This window comes from Diprion similis, chromosome 4 (assembly GCF_021155765.1).
Source record: "Diprion similis isolate iyDipSimi1 chromosome 4, iyDipSimi1.1, whole genome shotgun sequence".
NCBI classification, from domain to species: Eukaryota; Metazoa; Arthropoda; class Insecta; order Hymenoptera; family Diprionidae; genus Diprion; species Diprion similis.
Genome location: NC_060108.1, coordinates 13,885,852 through 13,910,000, shown reverse-complemented (window position 1 = coordinate 13,910,000; position 24,149 = coordinate 13,885,852). Strand labels below are relative to the sequence as shown.

Here is a 24,149-nt window from a genome sequence, read left to right as displayed (position 1 = left end):
TCTAGTCTCCATGGCTCTAATAACTCACAACAATGTATATTTGGGTCTGCAGAGTTGCTGCACTGTTTTCCACTTAATTACACCCAACTTCCGAGTACTTAAGCCTGTAGATTGGATGTGAACCCTCGCAACGTTGACTGAGGATACGTTAGAAATCCGTACAAAAAAGCTTGCGCTAGCTGACGCTGAACGGGGCTGATATCGTAAAGATGTTCCCCATATAGATCTTGAGTCAACGCTCATTAGAGTTGGGCCTCTATGGCGATACCGATGCAGCATCAAATTCAGAGATGCAAATATAATCATGCTTGGATTTACTTTGAAAAATTGTTTTACAAATAAACAACAGTGTTTGAAAACGAGTATTTTCTGTATAACAAATATGAAAGGCATCATGGTAACGCGACATCAAACTTCAACGAAGAATATCATAAACCCAAAGGCGGAACTTTTGGTTAAGTTACTTAACGTAAGTGAGGATAAAGCAATGTATTTTCTAACAAATCCAAAAACCGACCGTCGACCAATCGAAAAAATCACCAAAACCTACGAAATTTGTTTGGTGAGTATGAGCGACAAGATTAATAAATAATAACATAAATAAATAAACTGACTCATATTGAAAAAGGCAAATACTACACACAGAAATATGGATTTGGCGACGTGTTCGACATCGCAAGACTATTACCTATCACAGCAAGTATTTTGGAGCGACGAATAAATTACTTTCAAGAGTTCGGTTTTACAAAATTACCATTATGTATAATATTAACGTAAGTAAATACTTAAGAACGAGACAATATGTAAGTTCCATTATGACTTCATTGGAATCACTTGGTAATGAAAGGGAAAATCCAAACTATTAATTACAAATGTCTGCCATATCAAAAGTTTTTACCTTCCGTCTTGTGTTTTCCAGTTCCACGGGTGGTGCCAAATACACTATTCAAGAATTTCAGGCAAAGAATCTGCTACCGGCTGGTGTTGACGTTGTTGCTAAAAATATTTTCAATATTCTCAATAATCCACCCCCAGATTTTCCATGCTCAGATTTACTTGAGAAAAGTAAGAGTCTTTACGAATATCGCTCCGTTTCCATGAAGCATTATCTCAAGTGGCGGCTAAAGTACACTGAAAAGGAATCGAGCAAATTGATAAAAGATAACAAACTGGTTCGCTATTTGCCTATAAAATCAGTTGAACAAACAATCGACTTTCTAGAGTATGAACTTGTTGTTCCTAACACTTTGGTAACTTTGATTTTCAAATACTTTTCTAGTATCATTAGTAATTGTTTATGATACGTGATTATACTTATCTTTTCCGTAGATAAAATCAAATTGTCATCTACTCTTCAGAGAAGCAGTATCTTTGAGGCAGTTGCTGATAGCGTACAGAAAACTTTTCGGCAATGATTTGAACGCTATAGTTAGAAGAAATCCAAAAATTTTGCTTATAAACCCAAACCTGATCCCCGGAAGGCTAGAGATTTTAAAAAAATATGGTGTGGAAGAATCTGTGTTGAAAACATATCCTTCTGCATTATTACTCTCAAAGAAAACACTGGAATCGAGGCTGGAAGAGATACATAGTATACCAGAGTTGAGAGGTTTTCTTCATCATACACGCTTTCTGCTCTTAATTATGTATACAAACAAAGTAATGAAACGTTTACAGTTAATGAAAGCGCATAATGTGAAGAGCATTAGCATTAGTACACTTAGCTCCAGTGAAGTTTTTTTCAATAAGTAAGCGAAATAATGCATTCTTCATCACTCTTTCGTTATCAAAGTTTCTTCCGTTATTCTTACTAAAAAAACAATTCTTTATTTCTCTATTTTTCTATTTCATCTTTGAAGACAACTTCGAGCTGGACTAGTACGAGCTAAAGGTACAGACTGTGTGCAATTTTTGAGTAAAAAAATAGGCATCTCTGAAGCTATTGTTCACCAGTATTTACAGAGGAATCAAATGTGGCTTCATGCACCATTTATCGATGTCGTGAATATGTATTATTTTTTAAGAGGAAGAAATTATACCAACGAAGATATTCTGAATAATATTCAGATTCTACTCTACAAAAGGTGAGACGATTTTTTTTCGTGATTAGAACTATGAAAATTTCAAACTTGGTATTTTACCTCACTGTCAGAATTAATTTTTTTTTTTAATTAACAGTTTCCGTGTTGGAGAATTACTGGAAAAAATAGATTCCGATGAATCCGAGAAATCTAATAATTGGACTCCTAGTCAGAAACTTGCTTTGTGTGTTTATTATATTGAAAAAAAATATCACTTTTCCGGAGGCGGTGTATTAGAGGATATACCTGACCAGCGTTTACTGACGTCGAATCCAATAACTCCAGATGAGGTTTTGCGAGAGACAGAATTTGAACAACATAAACGTCATAAGAAAAAGCCTTTGTAATTATTATACTATTAAATCTACTTTCGTATCTGTTATCTATTGACAAAATTCCGAGATATCTAGTCTTAGATAATTAATGGCATCATTCTCGTGATTCAAACTTTTTTGTTCCACCTGTCAGATCACAATAGATCTACATCTTTGTGTGAATAATGCAACAGATTCAATTTGCGACTGTACAAAGTGAATTATAAGATCGATTTCACTTAAAAATATACGTATTCATCTATTAAAACACTTTTATAAATACCAGACCCTGTATATTGTGTAAATATTCGAAATATATTAAATTTTATACTAGAACCGATTTCGTTGTGTGACGTCCTTTCATTTCACTGAGGCTCACAGATTTCTTAAAACTTTTTGAAAAACTGTATCATGGCCGAATTATGTCTCGTATTTACATTTACCTATATTTCCTTGTTTATCGAATGTCCTTGCCATCGAAAACAGGTATATTATACAGAGAGCATTCCACGCCAAATCGACCCCTTTAGATTTGACTGAAACTTTTTTCGGTTGGGTAAAAGAATTTGAAAAAATGCTGAGAAACATTTTCCATGGGGTAGAAAAAAAAAAAAAAAAATTTCAGTTAAATCAAAAGGGGTCGGGTTCGAAAGTGGTCGATTTGTCGTGGAATGCTCCATATAGATATATAGATAACGACGCGTCGTATAGAAAATTCATAAACATGTTTTTGTAGGAAATTTAAAGTTCTACAAAAAAGGTCCCTTGTCATTTTACGATAAATCTATTCTTTCAAAAGTTATTTGAGGTCCAACATCAAGAAAGGACCTCAAATAACTTTTGAAAGAATAGATTTATCGTAAAATGACAAGGGACCTTTTTTGTAGAACTTTAAATTTCCTACAAAAACATGTTTATGAATTTTCTGTACGATGCGTCGATATTTAGTTATAAAAATCGCGCGGAGCAAGAACCATTTTTGCCATGTTATTCTTATGGAAAGTAGAAAATCGCGATGAGGCACCTCTAAATATCAATATTAAAATCTGAAATTTTGATGGTATTTTTTTTCGTCATCTTGAACAATATTTTCAGTACAACATTAAAAAAAAAAAAATAGTCAATTTTTTTGATACAGTCTAATATATACATATTCTCTCGTATAAAAGCTTCGTTTTTGAATAAAACGTGTTTGTTGTACGTGTATTTTAAATGGTATTTTATGTTACGTGCGCCCAATAATAGTTGTTTAATTTCCGTATCAGTCAGGTCCGATTAAGAAACTAGAGTACAGCCATATGGAGAAAACGAACGGCTGTATCTCTGTTGAGGTATTTTATTATAAATGATTACATTCGACAATATGCATATATATGTATACTTATACGTGAATTAGCTCGTTAGTTGCTTAAAACGATTCAAAGATTCTTGGTATTACTGCAAAGTGGTAAAACACCGTCAATACATACTGTTATAATAAAAGGAGACAACATTTGCTGGCAATATAACAATACAATTATTTCCATAATGCCAACAATCTACTACGCAGTTAACTATTAACTATATCTTTTGGTGCGAATGACTATAAAGAGCGTTTTAATAATAATATTGATGTGGAAAAAATAGAGAAAAAAGAAAATCATAGCCAATGAAATCCGTAGACCAATTATTGATTACACTTTCATTTTAGTCGTTTGAAATCCGCATACGAATAGCACTTATCCTGTAAATCTCCGTGTATCGATGCAGGATTTCAATTGTAATTGACTAAGTATACCTGTACACAATAACGTACATTTTTAAAGCACGAGCTTATACTCATTAAGCTTAGAATATTTTGGCCCTTATAATAACAGGTATTTACTACTCAAACTGAGATCCTAATATCAAAAGAAGGCACTGGCATTAAAGACACTTCAATGTTTCGGGTACCCCGTTCTGATGAAAAGAACCGGAAATGAAACAACATAAGTCAAATATGGATTTTGATTCGGTAAATCGACAGAACTTTTGCTTCCAATAGGAGGTAAATTATAAGACTTAATTATTTGCAATCGAATTTTACACATTGTAATAACATGTTTGTACGTTATTTCTTAACTGGTGGAATTATACTTAAAAAAAACTGTCGTGCAAGGGAAACGAAGGAAACTCACAGGTGAAGCTGAATGTCCGATTAGCCTGTATATTAATTTCCTATCGGTTTCAGTAATTTTCCAATATTCTTATTAAGGACGTTGTTTGAAGTAAGAGATTTGATGAATAAATCCAGGAACAAATTTTTACAGATTTAAAAGAATATTCACAATTGAAATGGGTTAATTTTCAACGAATTGGCATATCTCAAATAATGTTTAGAAACAAACGTCTTTGAAACGTTCATAAAGTTTTTTTTTGTTTCTAAAAAATTTGTCTTCAAAAATTTCCATATAGGTATTACGAATATTCAATTTATGGTATTACAAGTAAACAGTTATGGCGACATTTTCTAATCAGCTCTGAAGAGTCATGTTTTACAGACTGTCAAGAAAAGTTTCTGACAACCCAATTATGCCATTTGAAGAAATTCAAAGTAATCAAGAATAATATCAGCTATTTAAAAAAAAAAAATGCTAATCTTCTCCGCAAGGCTTGAACCGCTAGTTCATATTGATCTTACTCCACCATTTAAAAGTATTCCTATAAAATTTTGCCAAAAAAGTCCTTATACTTTGACAGCGAAATAACGTTTCAGCACATTGCTGTTTGCCGCCTACTTCCAAAAACTTTCAATAAGCAAAAATGCGTCGTGGTGTATAAAGGGTAATTAGTAAAACAATTAAACGACCAAGTTGTTCATCAACTTCCAGAGTAAAATGTCTCTGAAATTTTACTATACGCGTACGATATACCCCGTGTCCGCATCAGTTATAATAACCACCGAACGAGTGTGTATAATCAGCTTGAAAATTAGTGATTAAATCTGGACTCGAACCCGAACCCAAGGGTTCGAGTCAGTTCAAAAAAGGAGGTAGTTGAACGTAGCTCTGCTGGTTGCCGGGTTCGTTCTTGACGAGAACCTGATCCTTGATGCCCTGGCGTCCGGGGGGCGAATGCATGTTGTACTCCTGTTTCTGGTCCTGAGACTGCTGCTGCTGTTGAACATAGTCACCCTGATCATGCTGGTACTTTTCCGGTGGGCTGAGCCCGCTGACGTACTCAAGCTGCTTGCTCTGATGCTCGTCCTCGGACATGGAACCGGTCAAATGAGTGGGGGGCGAGTGAGTGTTGACCATCGTCTGGTAATCGGCACGAGAGAGCTGCGGGGGCGAACTGTTATTGGAGTTCATGTAGTCCTGGTGAACGCGCATCGTGTTGTTCGGGGGTGCCGAGAACAGGGAAGCGTCGTGCTGCGGTATCATCGTCGTGTACGAATAAGCCGATCCGTTGTTACTCGGTCCCCCAAATGCCGACGAGGTGTACGGTGAATTCGAAGGACTAAGGAGATTCAAATGCGGCGACAAGTCGTAGGCCGGGGTGTAGGCCCAGGCGTCGGGTGGCGCCGCGGCGCTCGCCGAGGATGTGAAGGGGTTCAAGCTGTTGTTCAGAGAAGTGAACGAGCCGCTTAGCCCCGGGCTCGCCGAACCAGCGGTCATGTAGCTCGCGGTTTTTCGCGGGGGTTCGCGCTTTCGCCATTTGGCTCGTCTGTTTTGGAACCAGACCTGCACCCGCGATTCGCTCAGCGACAACTTCAGGGCGAGTTCTTCCCGCGCAAACACGTCCGGGTAAGGTGCTCGCTCGAAAGCTCGTTCCAATTCCTCCAGCTGATAAGCGGTGAATGTTGTTCTGTTGGAAACGAAAAGGATATGTAATTGTATTTAGTCTGCAATGTTGACTTTTCGAAACAGGGTAATCGGAAGAACGTCCTTTATATTGTTACACTTTGTCGACGCGAAGTGGAATTTAGCGTAAAAAATAATTCTTGTTATTAAATATTGTGGCACTATTGGAGTTGCAAGTTTTTTTTCCATTAAATGGCTTTACCCGATGCGTTAAACCATAGAATTATATAAGTGACACTGATTGATTTTTATAGATTCAATTCTATCTCATTCCGATATCAATCCTGACTCTCGCTGATATCGTAGGACAGCAATTTATGGTTCGGTGCGAGACATCCGATAAAACATCGCAGTATGCATATTATCGAGAACAGGTCAACATTTGGTCATGTCCGTTGGACGCACAAATCGAATCCGACCATTTAACGTCATTTTATAATCGCAATATCTGATTGACTGCAGCAGTATTTGAAACCGTCAGCGAGGAAATTGAGCATTGATATATACGTATACGTATACACAAATCCATGTAACGAGATGACCAAATGTTGTCAGGGTTTCGACACGCTATGCTGAACACGACTCATCCACGCGCGTGTCGTAGAATGCACTTCGCATGTATGTACATACCTATAGATATCTATGGGGACCTATAAAATACACATGTGAACACCCGGTGCTATAAGGGACCCTCATGGAATTCTTATAATTCCTGCACCTAAATGCCCGCGTCCACTGCATATGAGGGAGGGTACAGATCCCATAATGGTCAAGATCGACTCGATAATCTCGGATATTTGATACTAGGCAAAAGAAGAAAAAAAAAAAAAAAACTCATTGGACGCAGGCTTGGTGCATTTAAAAACTGACCCCCATAACGCTCGATATTAGTATCCGAATCCGTTCAGAGGAGCCCGGCGAATAAGATTATTGTTTTGTTTGTTGTACTGTATATTTCTTCTTCCTAAAACTTACCTAGTTTTTTTCTTCTTAATGCCATTGTTGTCCGTCTTTTTCTTCGAGTCTTTCTTCACTGGTTGTGAATCACTGCTCACTGCAAGCCCAAAATAACAGAACACTGATTACTTTAATCGGTGCTTCGCAACTGGTTCATAATCCGAAAAAGCGTGGATAGACTGCATATATGTTCGAGTAGATAAAGGGTTGATTATAGGTGGAAAACTGGTGTAGTAAAAACTTTGAAAGGGTTTAGGCATATCGAGAGAATATCTATCCTTCCCGAGATCGTAGGTTGTACTGGCTCAAGTTCCAGTACTGGTTGTAATATACGTTATGACTCTGCTCACAAATTACTGCATCAGCCATCGGGGTTGTTTAGCTGGTTAAGCCGTCAATTCACGTTTGATTTACTCTGATTATAACGGAGAAAAGAGGGGCGCGGATTACACCTAACGCGTTTGCGTTTAAACTTTGCTTTCTGTAACGCGCTCTTTGATGATTAACCGTTTTAACCCTGTTCTTGTTTGGTGGAATTTTAAATTTAACGATTTCATAAACACCCATAACCGATTTTTATATATATCTGTAAATTTTCGGGCTAACAGTGTCGGGTTCTCGTATATGTGTTAAAGTCATCGTCAACATGCGTCACCTCTTAATTAGCCGCAAGCCAATTGAAATCTACAACGTTTGCATATAGGTACTCCACACACATAATACATTTATAAGCTTGGGTGTAATACGTATTTACATGGAGTGTGTGAAGCAGCAAAAATACAGAAATAAAATAACATGTGTTCTTTCGCATGCATTGCACTGTTCCTAACGTGACCGTTCCACAAACGCTACACTTGCAATGTACTAAATTTTTTTTCAAAGTACCACGCAGCGGTACCCATTCGCGTCGATGTGCTTGTGATTTTCTTTTAATTATACCGAACTTTACTTATATATAACAAATTTACCTGGAGCCATGGAGTTCATAGAATCGTCCGATTTCCTCTTTACGGAATTATTGAGCTGCAGTCCCTGCTGAAGGGTCGTCGACGTCGGTGTCGCCGAGGAAGATGTGGAAGTGGTAACTTCCTGGGCTTGAGAAAGCTGCGGCGCGTACATTCCCGCGAGCTCGAGCTCTTTAAGTTCCTTCTGTTGCTGCTGCTGCAGCTGATGACTGACCCCGACGTGAGGGTGGTGATGCGTTGGCGGGCTGTTGGATGAATCCAACTTGTGAAGAGGGCCTCCGGGCGGCAGAAGATCGCCACCGTGATGCCCGCCGTGAAGACCCAGCATCACTTGAATGCTGTGAACACTTCCGCCGGCGCCGCGGGCCCCAAACTCCGAGAACAAGGGGTCGTCGAATGGACCACCTTCCATAATGTAGGAGTATTCGGAAGCAATTTTTCCTGAAGTGCCCTCGATGAGAGGTGAGACAAGGCGATTTGGTATCAGCCGGATGGTACCGGTGTAGATATATATCGTATTTTATCTTTGACGATTTTCCGGATTGCAGCCGGCAGAAGTTGCGCTGCACCGCATAAATAAAACTGAGTTAAAAGCAATTATGCAAAAATGTGGATGATTGCCAACGACACAACGTAATGGAATCTGGACCAATTGCGATCAATTGTTGCGGTTATGATTAATTTTGATTAGTTTTAACCAAAGTTAACGAACTGAACTAGTTGTACCGGGCCTTGATGCCCGACTGAACTCGTTCAGACTCTGCAGTCTGCCGGAGTCGGTTGCCTCGATAACACTTACTTCGTCTACCAACGGGAGTAACACTGAGCCTCTCACATCACACTTACACACATTTATATTTTAACCAATCCGAGCAGCCCCGCCCCTTACACCCCCGTTGCAACCAATGCGGTCACGGCAAACCTCCGCGCCCATCCATCCATCCATCCATCGTCCAGCTCGGCAGCCGCCGACACAGACGCACCGGATCATACGGGTCCTCCGCACTCGCCTGGACCACATATTCACTCTACGATGCTCACATACACGTAGGTTCGGATCGCTTACATCGTCCGCGGTTCGCCGCCATCGAACATCTCCGCAGCTCCATTTGCAGCCCATACCGAGAGAGAGAGACGAGAAGAGGAAACCGCAAAGAGGACCCGGAGCACGCGGTTTCCTATCGACAGAATTTTTCGAATCCTCTCTCCTCACTCCCCACCACCTCGTTGTGCGTGTGTGACAACTGCCTCCCCTTCTTTCTCTCTCTCTCTCTCTCTCTCTCTTTCTCGTGAAAACCATACATCTAAGTATCTGTAGCAGGAATTGGGGTATAAACACTGAGTCGAACATGCTGTGGTCGATCCCTGATCACTCAGCTCAGAATTCCCGATAGAAGTCCTGGAACCGCGTGTTTGCGCAAATACAATTCGCATTCTACTTGTGCGTACGGAAATCGGAGAAATTAATATCGCGATCGGTTCCTCGGCTCCATGTCCGCCGACTGGTAGAGTTAAACTGACATGAGCTCTTCGAGACGGGCTGGACAAATCCAGCAATCGTCAGGAATTGCCTCGAATTGGCCCAATCAAACTACCCCCATTCGGTCTCTGTACGTGTATGTATGTATCGTATGCACACATCCATACGCGTGTATCAACTGCTAATTTAATTGTCCGTAATTAACTTAAAACGCACTGATTTTCATTCATCTAACGTGTACACACGTTGGTGTGCGATGCACACACTGCAGGCCTGTGAAGGTACACAATACACATGATACATTCGATTACGTTGCTCTCGGAATATTTTCCGAACGACGTCTTCTAGCAAATTCCTGAATTATTTTTATGTCGTCTTTTATACTTCGATGATGGTTTTTGATTCAATATAATATCGTACCCATGAGTCTCTACGTGAGACTGCCGTAACAAACCCACGGACGTATATTACGCAGCTACACTACGGTTATTCGAGCACAGGTTTCTTGAACGTTTCGAATATATTATTTTTACATTAATTTCACTAAAGATTATTAGGGAAACAGACTGCAAATATTAAAACTTGTGAAGAACTCAACGATTTGAAACCGATCGATATTCTTCCATTTGATTCATGTTTCTCATGTTTTCTGAAATAAAAACACACTCTTGATCAGAAATTCATTGCAGCTGCAAGAACTTTGAAAGAGAACAGAAATAATGAGAAGAATAAGAATACTCTCGGTATTTCCACCGTTTCCTATTTGACTCTCGTTTCGCGTATAGTTTCAACATCAACAGCAGCGTATAGCAGCGCGTATTCGCAATTGGATTAGGTTTTGATTTCTTATACATTATACCGCGATGTGCGATAAGGCAAAGTTTAATCGCGTACGGCAAGGCCGAGGTCAGTGATGGCGTATCGATTCTCTTAGGGAATTGGAGAACTGCAAGGAAGTTACGTATGCGAATTGAGCCGCGGGTATAGGAGAGCCGCGGTAAGTTAACTCGCCTAAATGGGTTTAACTGGACGTGATTTTGCCGACGAACCACTAAATTGAACGAATATGAACTAAACTGAACTCAACTAAGCTAATCATATCACATTACCAACGTTATTAGCCTGCCACGATATAAGTAAAGGTCCGATGCTTCCTAGCTGCAGTACCGGGTTGTCTCCTGCACCGACCCTTGCACTTACAACATTCGGCAACTTTCTTCGTGACGCTATTCTCCCTATTCATAACAAAAACCTCCAGCATTGGAAGATTAGAAAATATATAAGGTGGAATTCTTCAGACGTGCCAATGTCTCTTAAATGCAACTCCACGAGACTTCCATGATTACCTATGTAACTTAAAATGTTCCGCTCGAATTATAGTGTTGTGAATTAATCTTATATACCTACGATAGATTTAAAAACTAATAAACCGGAAGTTATCTGTGAAACTTGGTTGTAATTAAGTCTTACAGTAATTAACTTAGTAATTAAGTCTCACAGAAAACTGCGGCTATGTAACCAAGTCGTGGATTTCAATGGCAATATTCTTCACGCGGTAACTAATGTGATTCCAAATAATGAAAATCGGCTGAGAAAGTGCACGTTTATCTCACGGAGTCCTACAGGGTGACCGTCTCGTCGGTTTATAAGAGTATTTGCAGCTTGTGTTGGTGCAGCATCACCCAAAACCCTATCATGAATGTCTCCACTAGGAGTTGGATATGTGGGCTTTCGGTCGACCGATGGAGGCGAGCCTTTCGCTGATTGGCTCTCTGCTCGAGTGAGTCCTGATCCCAGAGGATGGAGGACGGAGAAAAGAGTGGGGAAATAAAACAGCTTATACTATATGTGTTGAGTTATGCCGTGTGGAAATATTACCGAATTATATATACTCGTCCGTCACATATTGTAGTATCCTAAGACCGAAATGAAATCACTATCTTACGACGAACTGTGATGTTTGCTTATTCATCCATTCCACGCATCACTTAATTGTTAGAGCAGGGCGGATGCTGCCCTGTACCGGAAATGGGGTGATTCATGGTGCTTGATAAAAGATGTACAATTTATACTGGAACGTTTGGGGCGAAATTATTTCCGATAACAATGTGGGTGCAAATTATTTTTCAGAAATTAAACAGTATTATTGCTTTAGCAGTATAATAACAAGGTGTATCCTCAATTGCTATCAAAATCAGAGCAAACTATTCTGACAATGTGCCAAAATTATTAACAAAATATTCGCTTCATGCAAGGAAACCTTGATTTACATCGTAACGACACAATAATATTTATTGCTATACTTGCGCCTGACAAAGATTGTTTTCAGCAAATATTGAGCAAAAAGGTAACAAGAATCGCAGCAAGTGGAATAGAGTTTTTGCAGAGATACATTTGGTTAACTAGGATAGTTTTGAGTTAAATAATATCGACTCGCAAATACCATAAAACGTTGGGATCAAAACTTCCGGTTTATTGCAGTTCAACAAATTATTTCATGTAGTATATCTGAATTTTTTCCGACTGGTCGCAGTATTTCCTCAAACTCACGAAGGCGTCTGAAATACGAATTACAGTTTATGAACTTTGAAACGTATCAGCTATATTTCATTTATCCATATTTTTTGCATGAAAACCAGCGAAATCACGGTGTAAACTGACTAGAATTGACTCATTTCGGAAAATCTGACAGAATTTTGATTAAAACGTATAGAAAGACTTCGAGAAAGTCGATTGATTTCAATTTGGATTTGATAACATTCGTCGCTGTTTATTAAACTTTCTCGTTGAAATCGCGAAAATTTCTGTGAAAAAAAGTTACCGTTACGGGGCTGGAATTTTAATCATAAAATTCTTAAATTTCGAGAAGATATTGCTGTTTTATCATCATACTTTTCAGGGTATTTGATTCAAAAAAGAAGTTACATCGACAAATAGAATCGAATCAACTTAATCGATTAATTTTGTAGTCGAATCGTATCACCTTCACCCTTAATATTCGTACCTTAATTTTCGAAGAAAAGGTTGAAAAAAAAATCAATTCAATGGCAACAATAAATGAGATTGATTTCTGATAAAAAAAAATTGGAAAAAAACGATAAGCGCGTACAATAAACACTAGGTTGTAAAAAGCATCAACCATTTACCACGCACTTGTCATGTTACCGTAGAACTGTATATACTGAAAGCCAATTTAGCCTCGTCGTCTATGAAAATGGAGACATCTCTTTAACTCCAATTCCGATTGATGCCGAGCCATTTCTGAGAGCAACAGGCATCGAGTACCTGAGATTTATTTCAGAACTACCGAGTGCCACCTGTTCGTACATATCCTTCAAAATTCTGTGGATTCATTCTAGCGATAGCCCGATGCACTTGATGTATCGTCTTGTTCAATAAAGATCCAACTTGTTAAGTACTCCAACGCTTCGTGTGAATCCGATCAATTTAACCGAGTATAATTATTACGACATAACACCGTACCGTATGGAGTTATCAGGCTTAGGTTGATTGTGCAGTAATTGTCCGACTCTTCAGAAAAGCTCCAGTTTACCTAATTCTTTCTCCAACTGTACGTAAATTTTTTTAAACATTATCTTATTTCATTTAACGGAATCTGGTTTTTCGTCCATGAATCCAAATCATGGATAAGTACTTTTTCAAGCTACCTCGAAGAATTATATGAATTGAAATAATGTTTAAATAAAATATTTCCTGGCGTATAAGCCAATATTTCGTTCTTTCGTGAACCGTGGCTGCAGGCTCGACAGCGTTACTGTCGAGTTCTCCTCGCTGGTACCAATTGAGCCAGTTAACGTAAATTGAACTAAATTGTTTCAATTGGAGATAATTGCGGCAAGGCGACGGGGCATCTCTGTTGTTACATCTATACGGATATTCACATATGCCTACACATGTAGGGATGTACACGTATGGACACATGTACGTAGGTTTTCTTCCACCGCCCTCCTAATCTTCCCAGGCTTTCCGTTACGTTTTGACCGCGGACCATCGATTCGTCGTCCGATTCAAATATTACGTTAGCTGATTGTAACGACGAAATTTCAGGTTCGCATGCATGATGATCGATTAAAAAGACTGGCACTGAAGCAGCCAGATAACAAAATATCCGTCATTCGAATTTTTCTCAACCGTTTATTCCCATTATTTTTTGCACCCGTGTGTAGATCCAAGAGAACAACTTCCCGTCGCTTGATCCATGTATAAGTATATTAACGTATACGCAGAGCTGTGAAGAATTTAACGACTCCATGTGCAGAGCTGCGTGGTTTGGAACTGCAGTGTAATTACCGTTGCCCACATGCCGACACGTGTTCTCTGAGCATTTTTGTGAATATCTTTCGCGTCAAACTCCGTCTCGTCTCGTATCTGGTTCCTATAATATACGTGACTCGCGCGTCGATAAGTCATCGTGATAGTAAAATCGTCGGAAAGAACTGAATAGACCAAAGGACGATAGAGAAGGGTGGAGGAGCTTCAGTGTAGATTTAACCATCGCCAGTTTTTACCTCTTTTTGTAAGATATAAGCCTGCATCTATACCTATACGCGTTTAGTTCGCTCCAGTCGACCCACATATTCCGTGAGAACGAAATTATAACAATATAAATTTCTCATGACGTTATAACCGAGGGTGGGACGATCGGACTGGACTCTGTGGGATTCGAAGGCACACATAAGAGCCGAGAACTCTATGGTATGGCAGTCCGGTGTTGGGTACACTTCATCCCGCATAAGATTTTGCTGCGGGTGGCATGAAGGAGAGAATCATACGTACATATATACACATAGTCATATAAAACACACGTATGATATTTTCCCCGATGATGTATAACCGTGCGCGTTTTATACGGTATAAAAACCTGAATCTGACTAAAAAATTTAAGTCACACAGAAGTATCTTTGGGATATCAGGTTTCGGGTTGTTCAATAATTATATTGCTTCATCTCTGAAACGGTTCGTATCTATATGCTAGAATAACTTGTTGCATTATTAATTCCCGAATGACTGAATTAATTCTATTCTACAGATATTTTATTTTTTTAATCTCTTTCACATTACGAAGACGCAATAGGTATACATATTTGCAGGGTATTGCGCGAGCTTTTTTGCGACAGCATACGATCTAAGGCTTGACGCGTTTCTCATCGAGCCTTTTGACCTCTTCTCATCGCAAGCACTTCACGCAAATAAAAGGACCCAGTCGTTGGTGCCACGTATTATACATATACCTATACGCATATTGTATAGTGTTTATTGTACGTTTTCCTCATGCCGTGGCCCGAAGAACCCTGGGCGAATTGATCCCGTAGCTTAATCGGAGGGATGAGTCCAGCTCCCATACCGTTCCACACACCGCTTCAAGTCTCATGTCGTCCCGTATGATTTCAATCCTTGTGTGTTATATGTATACATGACGGCCAAATTGCCTCTTTTACGCCACGCGACCCGCAGCTACGTCCCTGTTATTTGATTGTTATCGCGTAATGCGTAGGTGATGATTTCTCTCGGAATGGAATTTTTTCATCGCAATACAACACGGAGGAAAAGTGAACTAGAAAAAGACGCAGTTCGATTAATAACACTGAATTATTTAAAAAGTGTTCAATACTGTTATCGACCAACTACAGAGACACCAATAAAAAAAAATTATTTATTTGTTACGTTTTGAACCGCAATAAAGTTAGTTGACATGTATATCTGAGAAAAAATTATTAATTGACTGAAATTTAAATATGGAATTTCTACACTTTGAGGAAAGTGCAGAATTTTCTACTACGTATATGAATCTAAGAGCAAAATGACATCTGTATTTCTGAAACAGTATTGCAAAAATTAAAATGTGAAGATCTGATCATTAATTTCGGGGTGTGCTTACGTGACGTCACAATCTCGTACCTAGTGTGCACTTGATAAAGCTCTAAAACAATTTTTGCACTACTAGTCCAATGAGTACTTAGATATTTACCGAAGAATTATGTAATTCGTGGGTGAGCCAACTCCAATAATGATAACTAATTTTTTTTTTTGCCAGTAACCGGCATGACCTGAATGACAATTTGGTGTAACGAACAAAATATCGTAAACGACTTCATTGCGTGGGTTCTGTTCATAGAGACGCAGTTGTTATTAGACGAGCTACGAGCTACAAGCATTATTACGCGTATTGTATTTTATGCGACATGTAGAGTTCAGAGAACTCGGGTGCATTTTTTTCTTTTCTTTTACGTGTGCCGAAATCGTTATGAAACATACTTAACACCGACATCGTGACTCCGTCGTCATTCCATGCCCTTGTCTATCGTTCGATAGCTGTAAAAACGATTGGAGTACTTATCAATAGCAATAAATTTAATGATAATATTGCAGAGGTTTCATCGTTCTAACTGATTTCCAATTACCGATTATTATCTGCAGCTAATTGAGGTGAATCTAGTCTCTGAAACTATTACTCTACAGTTTCATGAATCAAGTGAAGATTTCTTCGATGGTCAAGTGTCGAATTCCACATCAAGTAGGCACCTCACAAGATCTTCGTGAACAGATGTTTAGTTATTTCAAGTCATAATTATATCTTGAAGTACAGTAGAAATCAAAATATTGACGTATTCAGATAATTAGTCATTATAGCTATGCATTGATCACATAACTGCTACATTTGAAAAACTGTAACAATCATCGCGAATTTTTTTACATTGAAAGCTGATTAAACTTCAGATTCGATCCAAACGAACCGTGATTTCTGCTCACTTGATTGCGGCAAAAGTAGTTCTCAAATTGGCCAATACGTAGAGCCACTTTCATTACACATTTTACGGGGTTTTAGCCTGCCAGTCAACCACCGGCAAGACATAACCGCATGTCGGTTTGCCTACTGCGTAGGCTTACCAATATTCAACTGCCGGTAACGTAATTGATACGACAGTATACTTCGTGATTTAAATCACTCAATGGATAAAGCAGTGAAATTTGTGTAATTGTAGCAATATCGAGTCGGAATAGCAAGTAATAAAAATGAACAATTCTAACCGATCACCTTTATCAATGTTTTCAAACTCATGTAGTAGGCAAACTGACATATTGACAAGTCATCCCGAACTGCGTGTCATTAGGCGTAGTGAGTAATTCTTACGAATTTGTAGTTAAACTATTTGTGCAGAATACGTGAATGCACAACGTAAAAATTCTAAGTGTTTTATAGACCAGTAAAAGAGTTCGTTTTTTCGGTAGGATCAAACTCATACATTCAAAAGTATATAAATTGGGCACGATTAAATACACATATAGTACCGTGAGATTCTATTAGTAGCGTAATATCTTCGTTCACCATATATCCTCCAGATAATAAAAATCACATCAGTTTCTAGCTACTGTTTGCCTTTCAAAAATTGATACACAACGCTGAAGTCCAGCTTGCTGTGTCCATGGCCCATGGCTGTTCTGTAAATCTGATAGGCGATGGACCCTAACGGACTCGGAGTTTCGGTCCGTGACGCAGCGGCCTGAGCAAGTCCCAAGTCCTTAGTCATTAACGCCGTGCCAAATCCACCCTGTGGACAACATAAAAAAACACGTTTCACCCCGAATCGCCAAAAATTTACACGTTTGCAGTAAAACACAGCATCCGGTATTGTACCTTGTAACCATTCGTACTAGGCGCGTTGTCAAGAACGCCTGGAACTGGATTGTACAATTCGGAAGACCAGCACCTCCCCGAACTCGTGTTTATAACTGAGGCAAGGATCTTCGGGTCCAGTCCCAGTCTGAAAAAAATTTTCGGACCGGCATTAGCGCGCTGCACTGGAGATTTTGTTCATCCGATGTTCCAAAAAAAAAAAGTGAACCTTTCTCCGAGTATAAATGCCTCTGCCGTCCCGATCATGCTTATGCCCAGAAGCATGTTGTTGCAAAGTTTCGTTGCCTGACCAGCACCCACTTTGCCGCAATGGATCACTCGTGATCCGACTGCGGCAAGCACTCGCTCAGCATCTTCAAAATCCGTTTTTGAGCCACCGACCATCAGCGTCAACGTCGCGGCGCTCGCAGCGTTAACACCTGTTGATCACTCCCTCGAGTAAAGTGGTTCATCGACATGTATGAAGCCAAAATTGTATGCAGTGTGATCGAGATAAAGAAGCTTAAACAATATTCACCTCCGGATACAGGAGCGTCGACAAATCGCGCGCCGATTTTCTTAGCTGCGATTGATACTTGCTCGGAAACTGATGGGTCGATTGTACTGCTGTCCACCAGAAGAACATCCTTCTTGACCGAACTGCAATTTGACTCTATTCAGCATCGTGGTTAATCTGTAGAGGTAACTTAGAAGTTCTGTAAGTTCTGCCCAAGTTTGGGGGTTTGAACATTGTAATATTGTTGTTCAAAGAGCAATGACTTAAAAGGCTTCTAACGCATACATAATTCCCTAGTAATTTGTGTCTCAAACATTGGCAGAAATGGAAAAACGAAATCAGAGGACAAATGATTAACCACCTAATAGAGAGAAATAATCCTAACAAGATGATTGAATATAAATAAGTGTGGTACCTCAAGACTCCTTTTTCACCAATGTAACAATCCAAGACGTGCTGATTTGAAGGTAGCATAGATATTACCACATCCGCATTTTCCGAGGCATCGGCAGCAGAATTTGCGCCGTTGGCGCCAGCCTCAACCAAGCTTGATACAGCTGCTCCGTTGACATCAAAAACCGTTAGTTTGTATCCCTGTCATTCACGTTGAGAGATAAGTTTCATCGTCTCATATTTATCCGTACTTACGTATGTGTACATGCCTTTTTTATTAGGTTTCTCGCCATGTGGCCACCCATATTGCCCAAGCCGATAAAACCGATATTCGAAAGCTGTCTTCTCCCTGGAAAGAGATGTGTATTAGTACGTGGAATGCGATTGATGCAGGGAATTTAATTTCTCATCGTGAATAAGAGCTATCTGCTTGTTGCATAACTCACCATTGCTGGCAAGAAAAAATGATCGGCTGAACAGTAGAAGCGTACTCATTTCGACGTCGCCCTTGGAAATGAGTCAACACAGGTCTCGCGGCGCTTCGAATGAAACTAACTCAGAGGATACACTAGCTAACGAAATCAATTTTAAATTCAGATTATTCGATGGGTTGTGCGATGCTTTGCGAAAGACTCGCGTATTCGAACGATTTCAACGCGACTGACGTCAGAGCCAGATATAAGACTACCGTGGAGTGTGTCGACACACAGCCAAATGCGATACACATTTGCCGTTGTCTTTTCAAAGCCTCTTACTGATAATTGATAAAACCTGAGCCGACCAGCTTTACTCGCAATCATAAATGTCAGGCTAATATTGCATGACTACGTAATTATTGCGTTATCAGTCATTAATTTGTTTATACCGCATTGTAGCTGCGTGGAGAATTGATCCGAGTAACTGTCACCACTAAATACATAACTATCAATCCCACCAACTACAGTATGTTATTTAACAAGAAAAATTTATGTGTCACGTGTTATTTTGTTTTTTATCCTCGAAGTAGATTATCTCCTTAAAATATTCTTTGCTGGTCTTTTTTTATCAATCAATTTATTATTTCAGTAGCGATTAACGAGACCTCTGGAACCATTTAAAGGTCAATGAATATTATTGGTTGACGTAATTTAATTTTTTCACCTACGGTTACGAGTAACGATGCCGTTAAGTCACCTGGCAAAAAATGTTTATCGCAAATTCTGGAAAAAATTGATCATGTATTTGCTTAAGACGCTTCTTTTTTGGTTCGTTCTTCTATGATATAAAAGTGCATTTAGTGCACAATTTAATTCACTGAATAGTTATTCGATACTTTAGGTTAGAGAATGTTCACACGAATTTGCAGTCGCTAGCAGAAATGAGCCTGTCTTGAATTTTTACATATTGGTTGGGATATTGACTTTCTATCGTTACATCTAATTGTAAGAGCAAGGAAGGTGCGGTCAATTAGTACAATGAATTCAGTGACCATTTGTTATTCCTTATTTATTTATTCTATACTAATCTACAGTGCATGATTGCAAGTGACTATTTGTGCGGTTCGCGTGTCTTCGTTTATCCATAACTGCAGTAAAAACCGTTTCACTGTCAATTAGTATAGTCGAGCTTATAGAACTTATATAGAGATTATATCGTTAAAACTTTAATTGCCTACGAGCTTCGATAGCTATACATTAGGGTTTGTTGAAAAATATTGAAAACAAGTCTCTACCGAATATTGAAATATTTTTTATTTATTTTAATGTGTACACCTTACGGACTTTTTAATTTTTCAGATAAAAAACTAGAACAGCCAACTGTGGAATTGATAGGCGTAGTTTGCTGTTGATGGGTGAACGATCAATTGGACCACGATACAAGAAAATAAACTAACAATACCATAAGGTGTATATATAAAGATGATTAAAAAAAATTTCAATAATTGGTAGCGACCTCTGAATATTTTCCTACATCCTCGAGGTTTTATGACAATTTTTTTTTCTCAATTAATTGTCACAAATTTTTTGAGCAGCACCTTGAAAAAAAAATTATAAAATTAACTACCCTACTGTACACACAGAAATGCGAAATAACACTTGATACACGACGCATCTTATCTCACGTCCGTCGGGGCGAAACTGCGGCCGTATAATACAAGGGAGGAAATAAAATACACAGTATAAATTCATACGGTAGATGATATCTGTTAACACATCGCGTCGGTGTAGATCGATACTCATTCGCCTTACCGTTCCATTGACTTTCCTGCAGCTCTGCTGGCAAGTACATCAACGTCTCTTAACTTAATCTAGAAGAAAATTCGACTAAATTAATAAGAAATTATAGACATTGTGCGACTGCCGAGAAAATATTTATCTCGTTATTATAAAGAAAACAGGAATCAGAAACTGAACTTTTCAAATTACCTTCTATCCGAACAAAAAACCCGATTGGTCCTGGTCGCCATGATCAAATGCCTGTTTTGGCTTTACACCTTCTGTAGAATTGTTTTTGCCGGAGAGAATCGGTTTCTGGTTCATGATAAGCCCAAATCCTGGATCTCTGAGACAGACTATCGAACCATGCTGAAGGAATCGTTTCCGTTCGCAAGATGCTGCAATGTGTTTATCAATGGTAAGTATACAATTTGAATTGTCCACTGTTATGGATAATTACATTAATCGAGTTCATAGATTACTCTTTCGAACTCCTTCTATTGTAACAGGTACATTCCATGAGGTGGAAGAATCCTTGAATGACTTTCTCCAAGCATATTCCTACTCTTATATCATTCTCGAGAGTTCCTACGACTGTCAGGGTTACTTGTTGATTTCATCAACTGAAGAAAGGCTGCTCTGGGCACTGAGCAAGTAAATATTATATCGTTGATGGAAAATAGAATAACTATTAGTTTTGTGAGGAAAAAAAAAACGGATCTGCATATATGAAGCGTTTGTACTTCCAGAGTTCCGTCAACGATTTCCACTACGGAGATATTGTTAATTTATGACAGCGATTTACCGGCGAATTCGCAATTGTTCAACGGATCAATGTACAAGAATGCCAACGTGAACTTGGTGTCCGTTTCCGGGATTTGGAGTCTCTCTGAGAATTTTTTACAGCCAAGAAGTTTTGAGAAAGTTGAGAGGTGAGACTGAGGTGTGCTAACTCTGTAAGTCCATTTCACTACGTATTCATTTTTGCGACCACAGATACACAGACCTGCGGTTCAAAAATGGACTGTCAAATTTCAAAGGTAGGGAACTGCAAATCGCCTCCTACTACAACCCTCCGATGATGTATCTGAAGAGAACGGTGAAGAAAACTGTAAAAGGAATTGAAGCTGAGATATACTTGACGGATAATGGTGAGATACATGACAATCGCGTGTCAAGAATGATCACGAAACTAACACAGAGAATACATCGATAATTCATTACGTGTGTGACGTAATAAGGGTACTTAGGCAATGAATCAGATGCTAAAAAATATCGCTTCACGATAATTGTAAAGTATCTCATCGAGGGTGCGATCAAAAAATTATATCACAATCTACACGCCATGCAAATTTATGACGGGGATAGTTATTTGAATTACTTATCGAGTGGTGCATAAAGTTATACTGTTACAATATCTTGAGCACGATCGTTCGGTACACACGTAAGTTTACATAACGCCTTGAACGGCATTGATGCCATAATATGGCGTACATCGATTGTTTTATGATTGGGTCCAACGATTTTCGCGAAATTTAGTTTTTCATAGTTTTCGAGGCCACTCTTTATGAATCTAAATCAATAATTTACTCGATTCGCTCGATTTTCGAGGACGTTAATTTCGAAACTATTGTCAAAATTCAGAAATTCAAAATGGCGGATCCAATATGGTGGACCAAAGTGCAAAAATTGATTTGATCGAATCGGATTAAATAAAATTAGAAATAGATTAGATAAAATTTTGCGATGTCACATTGATGCGGCGAGTCTATCACTGAAATTGGTCAATTTCTAGGAACCTCTGTGCAATGCCTATAGTAAAAACAAAATTATACCCAAGAAGGATTTTTTATACCTAGCTTGACATTAGAAGTTAAATAGAGTACGGAAGCTGACTCTGTTTTTGATTTTCCATCTTCCAGATGTCGAAAGAGACGGTATCGAGCTGCAGATATTCATGTTAATTGCAGAGCGGTTAAATTTCACTTGGAGCATCAGATCCCCGTCGGGAGAAGACAGGTGATTCTCATCCTGTACCTTCAAATCAACTGCGTTTTTTATATTAAGACCAGTTTTCCGCAGGTACGGACGGATCATTAATAACAGAACATGGCAAGGAGGGATGATCGGTCAGCTGTTGAGCAAGGAGGTAATTCGTTTTTCTGCACCGACTGCAAAATCCTTGTTATCAGTACCAACATACAATGTGAAAGAAGTCATCGTCTTTCGTAGGTCGATCTCGCATTCGGAGGCATATGGCTGAAAGAGGATCACAACATATTTACAAATCTGACAGGCCCTTGGGGTCTGTTGGAGATAAGGTTCCTGGTCCCACGTCCGAAGCCCTTCACGAGTTTTTGGGCGCTAACGAAGCCCTTCACCCCCTTGGTTTGGACTTGGGTTATTCTCACTGTGATGTGGCAGACATGCTACATGACGATAAGAGCAAGAGTGAAACCCCAAGAGAGCACGAATCGTGAGTTTACAAATGAAATAGTTGAAGAAAAAGGAATGAGGCATTCAAATTATAGGCTCAATTACTTCAGAGAGAGAGAATTCTAGTTGCGGTATAAAATTGAATTGGTTTCGTACAAGGTTTTCGTCGCTTTTCTTACACCTGTATGGAGCTGATGGGTCGATTGATCGGAATCTGGATGCCAAGGAAAATTTTGGGCGTCAAAATTCAGCTTCAATTCTGGCAATTTGCGGGGCTCGTCTTGGTCACCGCCTATTGCAGCAGTCTGGCTGCCAGTTTGGCCGGCGCTGAATACGAAGAAAGGTGAATGAATGATTCAATTCAAAACCATCAACTGCGTGTCATGATTACTACTTATGAATACGCGCTGTGTATTTTTTTTTCATCAGGATAGATACTGTCAAACAATTCGTTGAAGCTGGTTTGACTTGGGGCAGAGAAGGTCCTTCGCCAATGTTTCAGGATTATTTCGACCTTAACGTGAGTGTCGAGAATATTCTACATGGATTAGACTCTTTTTTTTTTCTTTTTTATTATCACATTGAGTGACTTGCTTCTAGGACAAATACTCGGCGATACTTCCCCAACGATTCAAGACCGAGAAAAATAACGGTGACAGACACCAAAGAATTTTGATGGGAAAATACGCGATAATTGGTCGAGTGGTTGGCGGTGTTTTTTTCCCTGAAAATCACGTGGAGGGTCCGGACTTTCACGTTAGTTTTGACTAACAATTTATTGCATATGCTGTTTCTGAGCGCCTGTTTTGAAATTGAAAATCATCCTCTTTCAGAATTACCGACTAATGGTGAATTCAGTTGGCGGCTACTACTTATGCTTTGCAATGCAGCCGTGGCTATTGGATAAAGTAAACACGGTTCGTACTCTCCGGAAAATGTGTTAATCTGTAGCTATATGTCATCATAATTGTCGTTAGGATCATTGTCAGTTTAGATGATGCTGTGGGCCACTGAAACTGGCTTCACATCTTTTTACCTCAAAGACGTTATTCGTCGTCGGGCTGGGTCCAGTTTGAGGGAAGTTTTGGTCGAGCACGACAAGAATAACGGAACAGCAAGAGCCTTGGCCCTGACTCCGCTGGCTTCCGGTTTCGTCATGCTGCTCGTCGGACTGACCGTGGCATCTGTAGTCTTCTTTTTTGAATTCTTTTCCGAGAATAAATCAGATGAATCTCCGGATTTGGTCTACCCGAAAAACGGGGAAGCTGACGTCGCGAAGTGCTGCGAGGAGAAAGACTTCCGGCAGGCACTAAGCGAACTGAAATATCATCACCAATGAATTGCTTGATCATTG

The 24,149-nt window shown here is 39.3% G+C and overlaps 4 protein-coding genes across 6 annotated transcripts; 2 read left to right on the top strand and 2 right to left on the bottom strand.

The window, feature by feature from the left end:
- Window positions 1-260: 260 nt before the first annotated feature.
- On the top strand, window positions 261-2,679 carry LOC124405159. Its single transcript, XM_046879828.1, has 6 exons — window positions 261-562; window positions 646-773; window positions 920-1,250; window positions 1,330-1,748; window positions 1,860-2,084; window positions 2,179-2,679. The coding sequence occupies exons 1-6, from the start codon at window positions 305-307 to the stop codon at window positions 2,426-2,428; spliced, it is 1,611 nt and encodes a 536-aa protein (XP_046735784.1). The 5' UTR covers window positions 261-304; the 3' UTR covers window positions 2,429-2,679.
- A 2,526-nt stretch (window positions 2,680-5,205) lies between these two features.
- Window positions 5,206-8,620, bottom strand: LOC124405161 (homeobox protein orthopedia B-like). The gene is made up of 3 exons (XM_046879831.1): window positions 8,142-8,620; window positions 7,192-7,270; window positions 5,206-6,220 (listed from the first exon to the last, which is right to left on the bottom strand). The coding sequence occupies exons 1-3, from the start codon at window positions 8,548-8,550 to the stop codon at window positions 5,389-5,391; spliced, it is 1,320 nt and encodes a 439-aa protein (XP_046735787.1). The 5' UTR covers window positions 8,551-8,620; the 3' UTR covers window positions 5,206-5,388.
- Window positions 8,621-16,790: 8,170 nt separating this feature from the next.
- Window positions 16,791-19,103, bottom strand: LOC124405163 (3-hydroxyisobutyrate dehydrogenase, mitochondrial). 2 transcript variants are annotated; one of them, XM_046879836.1, is made up of 8 exons: window positions 18,830-19,103; window positions 18,611-18,736; window positions 18,434-18,513; window positions 18,187-18,365; window positions 17,793-17,914; window positions 17,484-17,694; window positions 17,276-17,402; window positions 16,791-17,189 (listed from the first exon to the last, which is right to left on the bottom strand). In XM_046879836.1, exons 2-8 carry the CDS (start codon window positions 18,657-18,659, stop codon window positions 17,007-17,009), a joined length of 951 nt encoding a protein of 316 aa, XP_046735792.1. In that variant the 5' UTR covers window positions 18,660-18,736; window positions 18,830-19,103; the 3' UTR covers window positions 16,791-17,006. The 2 variants fall into 2 exon arrangements, with proteins under 2 accessions (XP_046735792.1, XP_046735791.1); XM_046879835.1 differs by having other exon boundaries at window positions 18,611-19,103.
- A 1,114-nt stretch (window positions 19,104-20,217) lies between these two features.
- On the top strand, window positions 20,218-24,149 carry LOC124405156 (probable glutamate receptor). Of its 2 annotated transcripts, XM_046879825.1 has the most exons (12): window positions 20,218-20,777; window positions 20,869-21,013; window positions 21,109-21,291; window positions 21,356-21,510; window positions 22,282-22,378; window positions 22,442-22,508; window positions 22,592-22,835; window positions 22,955-23,138; window positions 23,225-23,315; window positions 23,396-23,551; window positions 23,629-23,712; window positions 23,790-24,149. In XM_046879825.1, exons 1-12 carry the CDS (start codon window positions 20,609-20,611, stop codon window positions 24,132-24,134), a joined length of 1,920 nt encoding a protein of 639 aa, XP_046735781.1. In that variant the 5' UTR covers window positions 20,218-20,608; the 3' UTR covers window positions 24,135-24,149. The 2 variants fall into 2 exon arrangements, with proteins under 2 accessions (XP_046735781.1, XP_046735782.1); XM_046879826.1 differs by lacking the exon at window positions 23,396-23,551.